Source organism: Saccopteryx bilineata, chromosome 2, assembly GCF_036850765.1.
Source record: "Saccopteryx bilineata isolate mSacBil1 chromosome 2, mSacBil1_pri_phased_curated, whole genome shotgun sequence".
Classification (NCBI taxonomy): Eukaryota; Metazoa; Chordata; class Mammalia; order Chiroptera; family Emballonuridae; genus Saccopteryx; species Saccopteryx bilineata.
Genome location: NC_089491.1, coordinates 298879588 through 298896903, shown reverse-complemented (window position 1 = coordinate 298896903; position 17316 = coordinate 298879588). Strand labels below are relative to the sequence as shown.

The window sequence follows — 17316 nt, the reverse complement described above, 5'->3', positions numbered from 1 at the left end:
TCCTCCTCCCCCCTTTCTTCCCTCACCCCCCGCCCCCATCCCCCGCCCCCACCCTCTCGGCTCGCCGGCTGGCCCCAGCCCAGAGAGCCCTGGAGGCGGGTCTAGGAGAAAAGATATAAGCGGCCGCGGGACGCGGGCAAGGTGTCAGCTGCGGAGTCTCCATCTGAAGAGCCGCGGTGGCCCAGGAGAGAACGCGGAGCCGGCTGGACCGACGGACGCTCCCGCTGCCTCCAGCTCGCTCTGCCTCCTAGGAGCTCACTACGCGGTGCAGGTGAGCCCGGCGGGCATGCGATGGTCTGGGGGACCCCTCCTGCGGGGCTGGGGTACGGGGCCGGAGCACAGGTGCTGGGGCAGCTGGACCATTCCGCAGTGACTAACGGTGCCCCTTCCTGCCCGCTCCGCCCGCAGGTCCCGCCAGCCCCGAGAGCCCAGAGCCCAGAGCCCAGAGCCCAGAGCCGGGATGGAGACGGTGCAGGAGCTGATCCCCCTGGTCAGGGAGATGGTGGCGCAGAAGCCCAGCCGCAAGCTGGTGAAGCTGTACGTGCTGGGCGGCGTGCTGGCCCTGTTCGGCGCCATGCTCGGCCTGGTGGAGACGGTGTGCGCCCCCTTCACGGCCGCCAGCCGCCTGCGGGACGAGGAGGACGCCGTGGCCGAGCTGCGGGCCGCCCGGGAGCGCCAGGCCCTTCAGACACAGGCCCTGCTGGAGAAGGACAAGCAACCTGAGGCCATGCTCTGCAGCCGGGCCCTCGCCAACCGGCAGCACGCCTCCTAGGACCGGGAGGTCGGCAGAGGGCGGGGGAGAGGAGAAAGAGAGAGCAAGAGAGAAAAAGAGCGAGGCAGAGACTAAGACTGAGATTGAGACTGAGAATGAGAATGAGACTGACTCTAGGAGAGAGCAGGAGGCCTGTGCTGTTCGGAGATACTTCGGAGAAGCCACTGACTTCTGGAACCGAACGCGCTCACAGATCCACCCAAAGGAGACTGGGATGAGTTTTGCTGCTGTGCAGCAGTGCAGAAGGATATCATGTCCAACACAGTATCTGAGCTGCGTGCATCTACCATTTTGCACTAGGGCAGAAGGAGGAGAAATAAATGCTTTTTATATATATTATTGGTACTATTATTAATAATAATATTTTTACAATGACCACCATTTTGCATTTTGAAATTAAAAACATTTTGTACTATATCTCAGTCTCTGATTCCTGCGCGGAATGATTCCCTGAGGTGGGCGGGCACAGAGGGGGGTGGGCATACTGGTAGAGGGGTTCACACCTGAGAGAGCACAGGAGAGAGCAGCTTCCTGCAGGACAGGCAACACTTTCTCCACTGCCAGGGACTCTGATATTCATATTTCGGGTTTAGATGTCTGTCGAGGATTTGCTTTTGTTTCACATTAGAGGTGGGAAGAAACTTCGATAAGTCCTACCAGACTTAGCATTTTAAGATCAGAAGATAAATCAACTTCTATGCTACAGTACATGAATGGGAGATAGTGATCAGTTCTAGGGCAGAAAATCCATTTCTCGTTTCACACCTGTGCACCAGAGGCTCCCATGGCTGATACCTCTTTCTTCCCAACTGTATTTTAGCAAGAGAAAGAGGGAGGTGGAGAGAGGTGAAGGGAGGGGAGAGGGGGATAGAGAAAACCAGCCCCTCTCCCCAGTAGGACAAGAGAGAAGGCAAGGCTTCCAAGAACCCCTAATTGCTTGTCCAGTTCGACCTAGCCTTCCTCTTTATGAACTCAAATCACAGTAAGAGAAGCTCTAGGTTAGAAGAAGAGACCGGTTGTCACAAACCTGAGTCCTCTGCCTCCAGGGACAGAGCTTGTATGGCAATAACTAATTCAGTGTCTCTTTAGGGCTCAGCAAAGAAAATTTTGAACAATGGCTTTTAAAGAGGTAGATAGGGGCATGGGCTCTTGTCATCAGTAGCTAGGAGTTTTTGCCAGACAGCAATGGCTCCTGTCATTGCTTCTAATCAGACTCTCTCGGAACCACCAATCCCTACCACACACCGCTCCATTTTGTATATTTCTGCCAGCTCATATCCTACCCAGGGTTCCTGGCCCTGATCAAATGTCATCTCTCTCTGAAACACATCCTTATCACTCCCAAGTAAAAGGACAATCAGAACGGCATGAGATTAATCAAAGGGAAAGAGATATATTTAAAGGAAAAGAAGAATATCAGTGGCACCGCTGTTCTCCGTTTCCAAATTGCAAAGCTCAGTGCTATATTAAGACATGGAGCCTCATCTTAAATACCAAAAAAAAATCTGAGAACTTCACCCAATCTTATTCTTCCAGTTGGTTTTCCCAAATGCCTCTCCTATTATGTTAATCATTCCTCCTCCCATGTAGCCACCACCACGTTCCAGCTCTCAACAGCTCAAACCACCCCCCAGGACATTCGCCCCAAACCAACCCACTGCCAGACTCTGTTCTTCAATACCTTTCTTTCTTTCTTTCTTTTCTAAGTGAGAGTAGGAGAGATACAGAGACAGACTCCCACATGCACCCCAACCGAGATCCACCCAGCAACCCCCATCTGGGCCAAAGCTCTGCCCATTTGGGTCCATGCACCAAATGGAGCTATTTTTGGCACCTGAGGTGGAGGGAAGCCATCCTCAGAGCCCAGAGCTGACAAGCTGATATGCTCAAACCAATCGAGCCATGACTGCAGGTGGGGGGGGGGGGCAGAGAGAGAGAGAATAAGAGAGAGAGAGAGAGAGAGAGAGAGAGAGAGAGAGAGAGAGGAGGGCGAAGGGGGAAGCGGAGCGGGTATAGGGACAAGCAGATGGTGACCTCTCTTGTGTACCCTGACTGGGAATTAAATCCAGGACTTTTACACACCAGGTCAATGCTCTACCACTGAGCCAACTAGCCAGGGCCCTGCAATACCTTTCATCCTGCTACTCCTCCACTCCAGAAGTATCTCAGACTAACTTCCGTGCCTCTGTGTGTCTGCAATCTGCTGCTGTCCTAGCCCTTTCACTTGACTTCTCAGGCTGCCCAGAGTAAACCCTCGTACCTTCTTTCTGGAGTTTTGTATCTTTGCTCACATTACTCTTCCCACCTGAATGTCCTCCAACCCACAATCTCCACGTCTTTTTTTTTTTTTTTTTTTTTTTTTTTTTTTACAGGGACAGAGAGAGAGAGTCAGATAGGGACAGACAGACAGGAACAGGGAGAGATGAGAACCATCAATCATCAGTTTTTCGTTGCAACACCTTAGTTGTTCACTGATTGCTTTCTCATATATGTCTTGACCGCAGGCCGTCAGCAGACTGAGTAACCCCTTGCTTGAGCCAGTGACCTTAGGTCCAAGCTGGTGAGCTTTTTGCTCAAGCCAGATGAGCCCGCGCTCAAGCTGACGACCTCGGGGTCTCGAACCTGGGTCTTTCCACATCCCAGTCCAACGCTCTATCCACTGCGCCACCGCCTGGTCAGGCAATCTCCACATCTTCTGAAACCAACTTTACATTCTACAAATATTCTTCCTGTTGCCGAACAATATATCAAATCGTGTACTCCAGGCCTGACCTGTGGTGGCACAGTGGATAAAGCGTTGACCTGAAATGCTGAGGTCAGCTGGTTTGAAGTCTCTGGCTTGCCTAGTCAAAGCACATATGGGAGTTGATGCTTCCTGCTCCCCCTTCTCTGTCTGTCTTTCTCTCCCCCCTCTCTTAAATGAATAAGTTAAAAAAAATTTAAAACATGTACTCCAAATTTTTATTTAGAAGATAATGCCTATTTCTTGTTTGCCTATGTATAACAAAATATATGTTTTTACAAATTTTCCTAAATGTACAAAAAGTGCCTATGTATTTTTAGTTTAAAATGTTATGCCTCATGCATATACATGTTCAAAACACCCAACCCAAGTAAGTCTGAGCTATTGAAATCTTCTCTGTTCTCATTGATCTTCTCATCTTCTGAATTCTTACAGGTAATACAATATGGGTTTCATACTGGATCATTTAGTAATGAACGTTTTCTTCAGTTGTATTATGGATCTGGTCTATCTCTCATAGTATATAATCTTCTTAAGGTCAAGGACATCTTCCTCTTTAGTGTTCATAGAAATTAGCAAGTCCTAGGCAAATAGTAGGTTCTTAATAAATACTTGATTATTCAATCAACCAATTAGGACATTAGAGCAATGGTTCTCAATGGGGAAGAGGGGGCAATTTTGTCACCCCAGGACACACGTGCAAGTGTCTGGAGACAAGTTGTCTGGTAGGGAAAGAGGGGCACTAATACACCTAGTGGGTAGAAGCCAAGGATTCTGTTAAACATCTTATAATGCACAAGACAGCCACTCACGACAAAGAATTCTCCAGTCCAAAATATCCAAGGACTGAGGTTGAGAAACCCTGGGTTAAAGGAAAGTAAGGGTAAGGGACTTGCTTAATAGTTTAAGAATCAAGGTTTAGAGGCAGTCTCATAAGACTATGCCTGGTTGTGTGATCAGACATAAGACTCTCTTCCAATCCAGGGACAGAATTGGTCCTCGGCCCTATCTTGGTTGACAATTTTATCAGCAAACTAAAAGTCCCAGAAAGTATTCATAACTATTCTCTCGGTGATGCAAAGCTGAATAGCAGACTCAGGATTCAAAACAACTCAACAGGTTGGAACCTTGCACTAGAGCTAACTGATTGAAACTAAATAGGGAAGAAGATACAACAAAGAATTTCAGTCCAAAAAATCAGTTACATGACCACAGAATTATGAAGACTTATTCTAGGAGCAGATCATGTAAAAAAAGAAAAAGTATTTTCACTAATTACAAGTTCAGTATAAGCTAATAAAGGCTTGTGACCAGGTTGATAAAACAAAAGAATACCTTACTGGTAAAACTAGAAAGTCCAGAAAGAGGGAAGAGGAGGTGGTTTTGTTTTACTTGGCAACCTGGCAAGTGGGAAACAGAAGCAGCTAAGTTCGGCTGCCTGGATTGCGTGGGTTTATATTCTGACACCCTACTTGTGAGCTCTAAGGCCTTGAACAAGGAAGTTACTTATACACTGTATGCCTCAAGTTACTTAAATTCTTTTCTCACCCATAAAATAGTACCTTCCTCATGGGATAATTTTGCAAATTAAGTGAGTTAAGTGCTTAGAGAGTATCTGCTATACACAGTTGACCCTTGAACAATGTCAGGGGCACTGACTTCCATTGCTATCAAAAATCCATGTATAATTTTGACTCCCCCAAAATTTAACAACCTTTAGTATCTATGGGGAATTGGTTTCACCCTCCCTCACCTAGTGAATACTAAAATCTGTGGATGTTCAAACCCCCTATATAAAATAGTGTAGATCAATGCATACAGTGGGCCTTCCAAATCCATGGACTCCTGACCACAGACTGAAACAGTACAAGTATTGATTTTGAAACTTCTCATATACGTAGATCTATACAGTTCAAACCCATGTTGCTCAAGGGTCAACTGTGGTAAGCTTTCAGCCAGTGACAGTTACTATTGTTGTTATTGTTGTTGTTGTTGTTGTTGTTATAATTTAAGACAAAACTGCTTTGGTTAGAGTGACTTGGGAAGATAAGAGTCCAGAAACCCTGTCACATACAGAACAATCAGATGGATTACTAGAAGAGAGACGATAGAGTAGTGTCACATAACAATTGCCTCCAATTAGGTAAAGGGCTGCCATATTGGTCCATAAAATACAATAAAAGGGACTTATTTTATGTTGCTTACAAGTGCAGAACTAGAGCTAGCAAGTAGGAGTATAAGGAAGCAGATCTTAGGTCATTAAGAAGTCAGAGTATTTCAAAGCATAATGTCTTGTAACGTATAGTAAGCACCCCATTACTAAAAGCACCTAAGCAGAGGTTAGAAATCATCTTCCAGGGACAATATAAACTGGAGATGAAATTTCTGAACTCAGAGAAATGTTATTTCACAACCTGTGAGGTCCCATTCGATTATAAGATGCTAGAATTTTGTTTACTACAACCACCAAATAAGGATTGCTTCTCTAGAACCCAGCACTCCCTCTTTCTGTTTCCAATACCTCTCTCCGTTCTTTTTCTCAGCATGTTGACAAATACTTTCCTTCTTGCGGGATGACTGTTAAAAGTAATTCATTTATCCTCAAAATAAACTATTTCCTGATTAAATTTATCCTACAAATACTCTTGCCTCTTAAAATACCTAAGCCTAGAGGTTGAACCTAATGGTTCTCAAACTTGGTCATAATGAAACATTCATTAGTCCCCTTGCTCTGTACAAAACACCATAAAACTCTGATCTGTGAATATAAATAAGTATATCAATTTGTGTTATATCAGATACTAATTTGCACTGTGTTCTAGTGAAAACAAATAGTAGGAATGAACTATGAGAATATGTAAAAGTGAACATATTCTTGGGGAAAGTTTGGCTGTTCTATAATCATGGTAACCAGAACCAGTTTTAAACCCATTGGCTCAATCAATGACGACTCACCTCAGTTACCACACTTTTACAAGCCAACCGCTCAGTGATAGCCCTGAGGGCCAGCCAACCAGGAATTGATTCACCCATAAATACATTTCAGAGTGCCAGCCGATCAACAAATATATATACATCCATAGATGATGCCAGCCCACTTATGTCTGGAAAACAACACCAATCCCTGAACTCCACGCTTCCCCAAAATCAACAAGAGTATTTACTGGGCTCCTTGGGCCCAAATTCTATTTGTCCTTCAACCTGCTGTCAGATAAATCAGGCCCAACACTAATCTGAACTCAGCTAGTCTCACTCAGTTCTCACTCTTTCTGTGATTTTTAACCAAGTAAATCTTTGTATAAAATCATTAGACCTCTATCTTTGTATAAAGTAATTAAAAATTTTAGTTTACAGATGTGCATTCTGGTAAATAATTATTCCTAGGCTTTTGTATAAAGTCATTAGACATTTTGTTTGGGAAGTATATCATCAGAGGTGGATTTAACGGCAGGCACACCAGGCACCCGCCCTGGGCCCGACTTCTGAAGGGCCCCACAAAACCCCAACTTGACACTTTTTTCTAATGACACCAAGTTTGGTTTCATATGTGCAATTTTAACATTAATAGTACATAATATTTTTATTTATTTAAAAATATAGTTAACATGGCCTGAGCAGGCGGTGGCACAGTGAATAGAGTGTCGGACTGGGATGCGGAGGACCCAGGTTTGAGACCTGAGGTCACCAGCTTGAGCGCGGGCTCATCTGGTTTGAGCAAAGCTCACCAGCTTGGACCCAAGATCCCTGGCTCGAGCAAGAGGTTACTTGGTCTGCTGAAGGCCCGCGGTCAAGGCACATATGAGAAAGCAATCAATGAACAACTAAGATGTCACAACAAAAAACTAATGATTGATACTTCTCATTTCTCTCCGTTCCTGTCTGTCTGTCCCTATCTATCCCTCTCTCTGACTCTCTCTGTCTCTGTAAAAAAATAAAAATAAAAATAAAGGCCCTGGCCAGTTGGCTCAGCGGTGGAGCATCAGCCTGGCGTGCCAGAGTCCAGGGTTCGATTCCCGGCCAGGGCACACAGGAGAAGCGCCCATCTGCTTCTCCACCCCTCCCCCTCTCCTTCCTCTCTGTCTCTCTCTTCCCCTCTCACAGCCGAGGCTCCATTGGAGCAAAGATGGCCCAGGCGCTGAGGATGGCTCTGTGGCCTCTGCCTCAGGCGCTCGAATGGCTCTGGATGCAACAGAGCGACGCCCCAGATGGGCAGAGCATCGCCCCCTGGTGGGCATGCCGGGTGGATCACAGTCAGGCGCATGCGGGAGTCTGTCTGACTGCCTCCCCGTTTCCAGCTTTGGAAAAATGAAAAATAAATAAATAAATAAATAAATAAATATAAAAAAATATAGTTAACATGTATTTTTATTTTCCCTGTCTCTTTTTTTAAGGGGCCCAATATTTTCTTCTGCACCTGGCGCCTCGGCCAACCTTAATTTACCTCTATATATCATTGAATACTTAGACATAGATCCATATAGCTTCATTAGACCTTTTGTTTTGGAGATGTACCATTTTTGCCATTAAGCTGCTTATTCTCCTGGTGCTCACTCTACTTTTGCTTTCATCTACCTTTATTATAAAGTCTTATTGTATGTGTTTTTGTTTTGTTCTGGAATGTCTTGTTTCTGATAGATGAACAAGAGAGTGTTTCAGATGGAATGACCCAGTAAGTCACCAAGCCAATCCAAGCTGGTCCTAAGGGATAACAGTTGGTGATCCATTAGACTGGTGAGCAATTCAGGAAAGGGCAATTGGTCAAACATAGTTTTAGGTCCCCAAAAAACATTCATGAGAGCACTGTCTTGTCAATACGTGACAGGTTACTTTTAATCTGTATTCCAAAGTCAAAGATTGTCAGGTCATTGACTGCATGACCCTTTCCTAACTTTTGCTTAGAAAGGGAACCCAAGATACTATCTGCAGGCACACCCTCTTTCTAAGTAGCCGCTTTTGTCTCCCCTGGGTTCATCTATGTCAAAACCACAACTTCCTCTTAGAACAACTGCTTTCCATGTAAACTTCCACTGTAATCCTAACTCTTTAACTTACTTTGATAAAGAGCAAAAACTTTTTTTTTTTTTTTGTATTTTTCTGAAGCTGGAAACGGGAGAGACAGTCAGACAGACTCCCGCATGCGCCCGACCGGGATCCACCCGGCGACGCTCTGCCCACCAGGGGGCGATGCTCTGCCCCTCCGGGGCGTCGCTCTGTTGTGACCAGAGCCACACTAGCACCTGGGGCAGAGGCCAAGGAGCCATCCCCAGCACCCGGGCCATCTTTGCTCCAATGGAGCCTTGGCTGTGGGAGGGGAGGAGAGAGACAGAGAGGAAGGAGAGGGGGAGGGGTGGAGAAGCAGATGGGCGCTTCTCCTGTGTGCCCTGGCGGGGAATCGAACCCAGGACTTCTGCACCCCAGGCCGACGCTCTACCACTGAGCCAACCAGCCAGGGCCAAAGAGCAAAAACTTTTGATTTAAAACAACAATGGCCATCACGGAGAACTTTTGGCATGTCACAATCAATAAATTCATTCACTTACAAGGAACCCCAGAATAAATTAATACATTTAAGAGGAACCCCAGAAACTTCAAGAGTCAATAGTTAGCTTCTTTAACTACTATGCTGAGGTTTTAAAAAACAAAATCCTAACTCCAGCAGGGCTTTCTGAAAGATTCTGAAACCTTGGAACTCACTCTCACTCCATTTCTCCCTCTTTCTACTCATCAATACCCGACCTTTTATGTGAGCCATCCTTTCTTCAGACTTTTCCCTGGGGAAAAAAAGCAATCACAGTATAAAACTGCTAAACCAGAGGCAGCCCTAAAGAAGTTGGGTGAACTGTTTTTTTTGTTGTTGTTCATTTGTTTTAGTTTAAATAAATGGATTTTTTTTTAAAAAGTTAAACCTTGATCAAGAGTCATATTAAGAATTATAATTAAGGATTTTCCTAAACCTCAGGAAACCAGGGAGAAATCTGTTACATAATCTAAGATTTCATTCAGTGTTCTGAACTACAGATCATACCAACTAGTTCAGTTGTTAGTCCTTGAGCTGTAGAAAAATATTTAAAATAGGGAGGGTAAGAAAAGAAAAATTTTAATCACTTGGTTCTGTCACATGAAGAAAAAAGTGCCCTGAAAGAGGGAAAAATAAAAATACAGTACAAAAGACAATTCCAGAAGCCCTTCTTTTAAAGATACATTGGACAAAGATTCAAAAGTATAAAGAGTATTCTGGCATAGACTTAATAGTTGAAGTAAAGGAGACTTGTCTTGTTGTTATTTATTTCTTTTTCTTCTAATGGCCCCAACTATGAGTTAGGAGATTAAATAAGAAAAACTTAATTGAAATCCAAAATGAGCAGCTTAGAAAATATTCAACACATGGGTAGACATCTTCAGAGAGCCTCAGAAAGTAACTAAGCTGGAAATCTTTACATAAAACAACTGGCTCCTGAAAAAAAAAAAAACAAGTCTAAAAGTCTTCTATCCTCTAAGAAGTAGGAGTCTACAGATAAGTATACTTGTCGATATTATAAGCAGAAGGGTCATTGGAATAACCCAATATCCCTTTTTGGCTAAGAAATAGAAAGATGATTATCTAAAATCTCTCCAATGATTCTGCTCCAAAGGAGACATTAGCACTAAGCAATTTCAGTCCTTCCTCTAAACCAGGGGTCTCAAACTCGCGGCCCGCCGAACAATTTTGTGCGGCCCGCAGACTAATCCACGAAGTTCAAAATATTTTGGATAAAATTAAGTAAGCCTAGGGGCCTACTTGTATTTTTCATTTCTCTAGCATCCTAGCTAGATATTAGCTTAGTTAACAGCAGTTGTGATGCGAACTACAGTTTCTGGTCATTTTGTGACACTGAGTAAACTGCATGTACGATTGTGCTTGTTGTACTGATTTTTTTTTTTGTTTTCAACTGCAGTGAGAAAAGTGTTGCATAACAGTTGCCTTTTGTAGACCTAGTGTGGCCCGCTGAACGGCTGTGATCTTGCTCTGCGGCCCACATGCTGAGTTGAGTTTGAGACCCCTGCTCTGAACTGATGTCTCCAAGCCTCAGAGAGGCTGGTGTGGAACCATACCAATTACACCTTCCATCAGGGCAGAGATATGTCTGGTTGGCTCACCACTCTAACCCACACTCCTAGCCCAGTGCCTGGCATGGAGTAGGTGTTCATTAAACACTTGCTGCATAAGAATACATAAATGGATTAAGAAAGTGGCCTTTTTGTTGACACATCATTGTCCATTCCTCTGAATTGGGTATGATGCTCCATCATTAATTGGTGTAGATTGGGCTGGAATTGTTATCCCTACTTATGGAGCCTCTACCCCACCTGGATCCTATTGTAGCCTCCTGTCTCCCCTCCACCATCCATACTCCTATTGATGGGATTACATAATTGTTTGTAAATCACATAGATTATTGCTTAAGGAGGTTATACCTCAGAGATGTGTAGATACACAAACCTCACAGAGAGCATTGGATCATTTGAGTCTCTCCTCATAGGGAGGGAAAATCTGCCCCAACCCAGTTCTGGTAAATGGTGGAGGTGGGGAATGGCATTACCTGTTCCTGTTAATACTTCTCTTTGAGGCAAAGCCAGGAATCTGAGATAAGTTCTGGCTAAAGGTGAGACAGAGGTTCTGCCTAGTGCTCCTATGGCTTGTTTAGAGCTAACAATAGTAATGGATATGTCTCCAGGGCAACCAGGACCACTTCCAATCATTCATACTGGGCTGCCTCAGGAGGTCCTCTGTCTTTTGGGGAACCCTGATGCCGGCGACCCAGGATTGGCCCACTCTGGCTTCCCTTTGGGGCTTCTCTCCCAGTGGCTCCTGGCTGTAACCCTGGACCCAGCATAAAGCTTTCTTTCTTGGCCCGGATTTCACCTTTTTGTATCAGATGGCAAACCAGCTGGTCCCAGTCCTGAATCAGATCTTCTGACTCCTCCCAGAAACCAACCAAATTCTGAGCAGGAAGTCCTGCCCCTCCCCAAAGAGTGGGAAACCACAGAGGAAGAGGGGATGAAACAGAAGGGAAGGCAGAGGAGGAAGGAGAGGAAGAAAAGAAGCAAAGGGGGAAAGTAACTCCATTAAAAGAAGAAGAATTTGGTTGACTCCTCAAGGTAAGTCTTTTTAAAATCTCATATATTATAGCATTACCATTGTGTCGGGACCTAGTTTATCATAGGTACTTTTAAAAAAAGTACTAAAATAATGCATCTATTAGGATAAACTAGAAGGCTGAGCTGAGGAGAGATTTCAATGTCAAATGCTTGTCAAAGAAAAAGAACAGAAATGCCCAATGAGTTATGAAGTGTGTAGGAGGGAAGATGTAAGACACAGATGGAACCAGACGTCTGTTACTGGCACTGAGCATTCCGGCCGTTTGGGGACAGAAAGTTAAGTTGGAATTAAAAAGTGGCAAAAATAGTTTTTAAAAGTGTACGCACGTTTTTTTGAAATCATAAAAAAGATTACAGGCCGTAAGCATTTTTTAAAATTGGCTTTAACCCAGTGACAGAGTACAAACATCAGGTGGTATCCTGGGACTTGTTAAAAGTGCTGATAGATGCATTTTACATCCAATCATCGGTCAGTTTATATATTATTAATATTGACATCTGGAACTTTGAGAAAGGCTCATTTTATTTCAAGAAGTCTTGTTCAATGGACCCAGGGAGGCTTAAAGTTGTCAATCAAAATTCTTCATGTGCTCTTCACCTGTCCCTTAATCTTCATCCCACCTGGCTGCTCAGGATACTGACCTAAGCTCTAAAAAGGCCTGTTCACCTAAGCTCAAAAAAGCACTTCTTGTGTGTCAGTTAGAGAAACCCTGACAGGAACAGGAAATGCCATTCCCCGCCCTGATCATTTACCAGAACCCTCACTTGCCATCAATAACAATATCATCCAGAAGGCTGCGGTTTACTGGTCCAGTCTTGGCGGGATTAAAATAGCTAGACTCATGCTTTGGAAAACGTCTATAGAGGATGGTGATGTGTTTTCACAACAGTTGGCTGTTAAGAATCCTGCTCCCTCAACTTTTCCAACAGAGCTTAACAATTCAAAGGGACACGCTTGAAGTGGGTTTTTTAGTGCCAGTATTTCTCTTTGGGTTTTGTGTGAGTAAATCAAAGTCAGAAGCTGAAGGGGGATGGGGAGGCACAGAGAGATGGAAGAATCTCACTTCTGCTTCCTTGCCAAGATTTAAAAGGAACTGCCTTTCCTTCCCTCTTTAGCGTGATATGAAAATAAAACCCCCAAATCCAAGGTTGCTCTATAGATTGATTTCAGTACAGCTAAAAGCTCCCTGCATCCAATTTCAGAACTGGAACAAATCTTAAAGTCAATCTAATTGAATTTCTCTTATTTGCCAGGTGAGATAATTAAAGCGCAGGCAAGGGAAGTGCCTTGCCCAGGGTCACATATATCAGTGGTGGAGGGAGACTGGAACTTGGTTCTCCTGGTCTCCCACAGGGGTCTTTCAAAAAAATCACTAAAACTTTACAGGAAGGTGCTTCAGACACCCGAGAACTCATAAATATTACATCTGCTGATTAAATAAAGTATTCCATTAAAAGTTGCTCAAGTAATCCTTGCCTGGCCAAAATAGAAGGAGGGAAAAGCTTTGCCTAACAGTTAAGATTTTCCAGAATCTGTTTTATAATTGTCAGGAGACTAGAGACTACAGAAGAAGGGTTCAAGGCGGGTTTGTCATAAAACAACTAGAATATTTTACATTCTTACCATTAACCTAGCACTTTACATATCTCATCTTTTTATATAACCTCCTAATATCTCCATTTTACAAATAATACTTTTTTAATTTGCTCAAATTCACAGAGGGAATAGCATATTATTAATTCCACACCCTTCATTGGTAGACCCAAGATCACACTCTGGACTCAGGTGGATACTTATAGTTCAGTAACCATTACACTCTTACTCAGGCCACTCCCCAGTGTGGACCTTTGCTCCAGGTATTTCAATCTACATGAGGTTCCTTTGGCATGTCATACTATTGCTAGACCCCTTGTCTGAACACATGAAGCTCCCTCTGCTTAGAATACCTTTCCCCCAACTTCTTCTCCATAACTTGTATTTATCCATCAAAACTTAACTCCAGGGCCCTGGCCAGTTGGCTCAGCGGTAGAGCGTCGACCTGGCGTGCGAGGGACCCGGGTTCGATTCCCAGCCAGGGCACATAGGAGAAGCGCCCATTTGCTTCTCCACCCCCACCCCCTCCTTCCTCTCTGTCTCTCTCTTCCCCTCCCACAGCCAAGGCTCCATTGGAGCAAAGATGGCCCGGGTACTGGGGATGGCTCCTTGGACTCTGCTCCAGGTGCTGGAGTGGCTCTGGTCGCAGCAGAGTGACGCCCTGGAGGGGCAAAGCATCGCCCCCTGGTGGGCAGAGCATCGCCCCTGGTGGGCGTGCCGGGTGGATCCCGGTCGGGCGCATGCGGGAGTCTGTCTGACTGTCTCTCCCGTTTCCAGCTTCAGAAAAAAAAAGTAAAAAAATAAAAATTAAAAAAATTAAAAAAAAAAACTTAACTCCAGGGCCTGACCAGGCAGTGGCGCAGTGGGTAGTGCGTCGGATGGGGATGCAGAGAACCCAGGTTCAAGACCCCAAGGTCGCCAGCTTGAGCGCGGGCTCATCTGGTTTGAGCAAAGCTCACCAGCTTGGACCCAAGGTCGCTGGCTCAAGCAAGGGGTTACTCGGTCTGCTGAAGGCCCATGGTCAAGGCACATATGAGAAAGCAATCAATAAACAACTAAGATGTCAAACAAAAAACTGATGATTGATGCTTCTCATCTCTCTCCATTCCTATCTGTCTGTCCCTATCTATCCCTCTCTCTGACTCTCTCTCTGTTTCTGTAAAAAAACAAAAAACAAAAAACTTAACTCCAGGGCTTCCTCCTTCCAGAATCCTTTCCCCCACTCTGGGCTGATGTGGATGGCCTGCTCTGTACTCCGGTAGCATCTCTGCATACCCATATTATAGTATATAGTATTAGCTATTGCAACTTCATTTACATGCCTACCTTTCTTATGTTTAACTACAACCTCCTTGAAGAAAGATATGAAATATCACTCAGCTTTTATATTCTTGGCATCTTGCACAGTTTGGGTTATTAGAGCTCAATAAATGTTTGGAAAAACTAGACGAATAACCAAATAAAATATTTTTCCTTCTTTCCTTCCATTAAAATGATTTAATAAAAAGTCTAATTTCTACACTCTTAACTCTTAAGTAGCTAGAGGGGGGGTGGAATAGAAAATGTCACTATTACAAGCTTCACCTCATTTCAAGCCCAATAATCTACTTGAGAGAACTATCTAGGATAAAACATGGGAGTTGAAAAAGACATATTAATTTCTGATTTCTTACAAACACACTTATCACAGTAGAAGAATTCACATGCTAAAAACCACATGGTCAAAGAGAACTGGAATGGAGACAACAGCAGATGAGAGATGTCAACATTCTTTTGGAAGCTAGAACATGAGTAGATGAGGGATACGTGACTAAGCAAACTGGAGATTGCTAAAGGAAGCCCCCAAGTCCCCGTGATAGGAAGCTAACAAGAAGCCACAGAGTCCAGAAAACTCTCAGGGGTAATAAGGGCATCAGGATCTCAGAACATAGAGGGACAGAAGGGCCAAAAATATGAAACACTTCAGACCCCTTCTCTTGCCCTTCGACTGAAGGAGGTAAGTCTATTTTCTGAGCCTGACCTGTGGTAGCGCAGTGGATAAAGCATCGACCTGGAAATGCTGAGGTCGCTGGTTCGAAACCCTGGGCTTGCCTGGTCAAGGCACATATGGGAGTTGATGCTTCCAGCTCCTCCCCCCTGTCTCTGTCTCTCTCTGTCTCTCTCTGTCCCTCTCTGTCTCCTCTCTAAAATGAATAAATAAAATAAAAAAAATTCATTGTGTCAATAACATTTCAGAAAAACAAAATGTAAAAAAAAAAAAAAAAAAAAAAAGTCTATTTTCTGGAGAAACTGGTCAAAAAGGCAGCAGGCTCAGCAGAGGGGGGCAGGGCTTCGGCACTAAACTAGAAACAGAATTAGGGAAAGACACCATCCTGAAAGATGAGATTCCCCAGACCGTTATCCTGGCTCAGCTCCCAGAATATCAAAAGCTCAACTTATATCCCTCTCTATTCACCCTACTCCAGCCCACACTAGGCAGAAACACTAAGGATTCCTCTGTGTAGAAAGTACCCAATGAAAAGAAAGAAAAAAACCTACAGGCACTGGTATTTGGGGTCACCCAATAAAACTGTCCAGGACCCTCTGGGTTATCCTGCAGTAGAGCCCAACAGTTAACGAGCCTTCCCTTCTCACGTGAAGCTTCCAACAGCCAAGGAATGAACTCCAAGGATCATCACTCATGGAATGAAAGCCTCTGACATTGAAGATGGAAACTCTAAAATAATAAAGAGAGAGAAGAAATGGTTAATTAACAACAGCCATGACAAACATCAAAATTACCCTTGAAATAAGGGAAGACAGTGCCTCCATGAAAGAAGACCAGGAAACCAATGTTTTTAAAAGTAGTAGGGGCCTGACCTGTGGTGGTGCAGTGGATAAAGCATCGACCTGGAAATGCTGAGGTCACTGGTTCGAAACCCTGGGCTTGCCTGGTCAAGGCACATATGGGAGTTGATGCTTCCTGATCCTCCCCCTTCTCTCTCTCTTCTCTCTCTCTCTCTCCCTCTCTCTCTCCTTTCTAAAAAATGAATAAAAAAAAGTAGTAGGGAATAAGAAAAAGCTTTTTTTTAAATAAAAATACAACTAAAAATTTAAAAATTAAAATGAAGCATCGGAAGATAAAATTCATAAAATCTCTCAGAAAGCATGCCAAAATGAAAAAGAAATAAATAATAGGTCAAAACAATAGGAAACTTAGAAGATCCATCCTGGAGCGCTGACATCTTCTAATACGAATTCCAAAAAGAGAGCACAGAGAAAATGGAAGGAAATATATTAACTAAACAAATAATTTCTCCAAAGTTTCCCTATGGAAAGGACCCAGTGGGTGCTCAACACATTTATAATAAATAACAACAACTCTCCCCAAAGTACATCATTATAAATGTTAGAACCCTAGAGCCCCAGCAATAAAAGGATCCCAAAAGTTCTAGAAAAAAGAAAACCAGTTCACAAAACAAGGGTCAGTTTTCCAGCAGCAGCTGGACTTCTCAGGATCAACACTGGAAGCTGGAAACTGAAGGGCAATATAGCAATGCCTTCCAATTCCATGAGAAAATAATCTCCAATCTAGAAATCCTTACCCAGCCTAATCATGAATCAAGGAGAGGGTAAAATAAGGACAAGCAGGCAGAGCTGCCACCCTAGAGTTTATGTGGCCATGATCAAATGGATTGATGCCCACATAAAAATGTTAAATGTAAAATAGCAGTCCTGCATCCAAGGTCTCAAAAACTCTCCTTACCATTTATGACAAGTCAACCAAGAAAGAGAGAAGTTGGAGTTCCCACGTGAATGGCAAAGGGACCTCCCAGCTATCAGCCTGTCCAGCTCCTAGTACAGATTCCAACCAGAGGATTGGGGGCTCCAAGAGGGATATCCCCAAGGAAAAACAAAAACAGATTACCCAATTAATTTTAGCAATTTATTTTTCTAGCGCTTGTCCGAGGCTTTGGAGAACATGAACAACTAAGCAAGCAAACAAAAACAAGATCATAAATTCTGGCAGAGAGGGTAGAAAGAATAGAAGAAAAGAAATGCAATCACAATACATTACATTGCTGAGCT

General features: G+C 43.8%; 1 protein-coding gene and 1 non-coding gene across 2 annotated transcripts; one reads left to right on the top strand and one right to left on the bottom strand.

Annotated features, from left to right (window-relative positions):
- Positions 1–115: 115 nt before the first annotated feature.
- Positions 116–1189, top strand: G0S2 (G0/G1 switch 2). Its single transcript, XM_066255145.1, has 2 exons — positions 116–271; positions 409–1189. Exon 2 carries the CDS (start codon positions 461–463, stop codon positions 770–772), a length of 312 nt encoding a protein of 103 aa, XP_066111242.1. The 5' UTR covers positions 116–271; positions 409–460; the 3' UTR covers positions 773–1189.
- A 7703-nt stretch (positions 1190–8892) lies between these two features.
- On the bottom strand, positions 8893–8968 carry TRNAP-GGG (transfer RNA proline (anticodon GGG)). The gene has a single exon. It is a non-coding gene; the product is annotated as a tRNA-Pro (tRNA).
- Between the last annotated feature and the right edge of the window lie 8348 nt (positions 8969–17316).

Excerpts from the sequence above, each read along its gene's own strand:
- G0S2 (XM_066255145.1), top strand. The coding sequence starts at position 461 with ATGGAGACGGTGCAGGAGCTGATCCCCCTGGTCAGGGAGATGGTGGCG.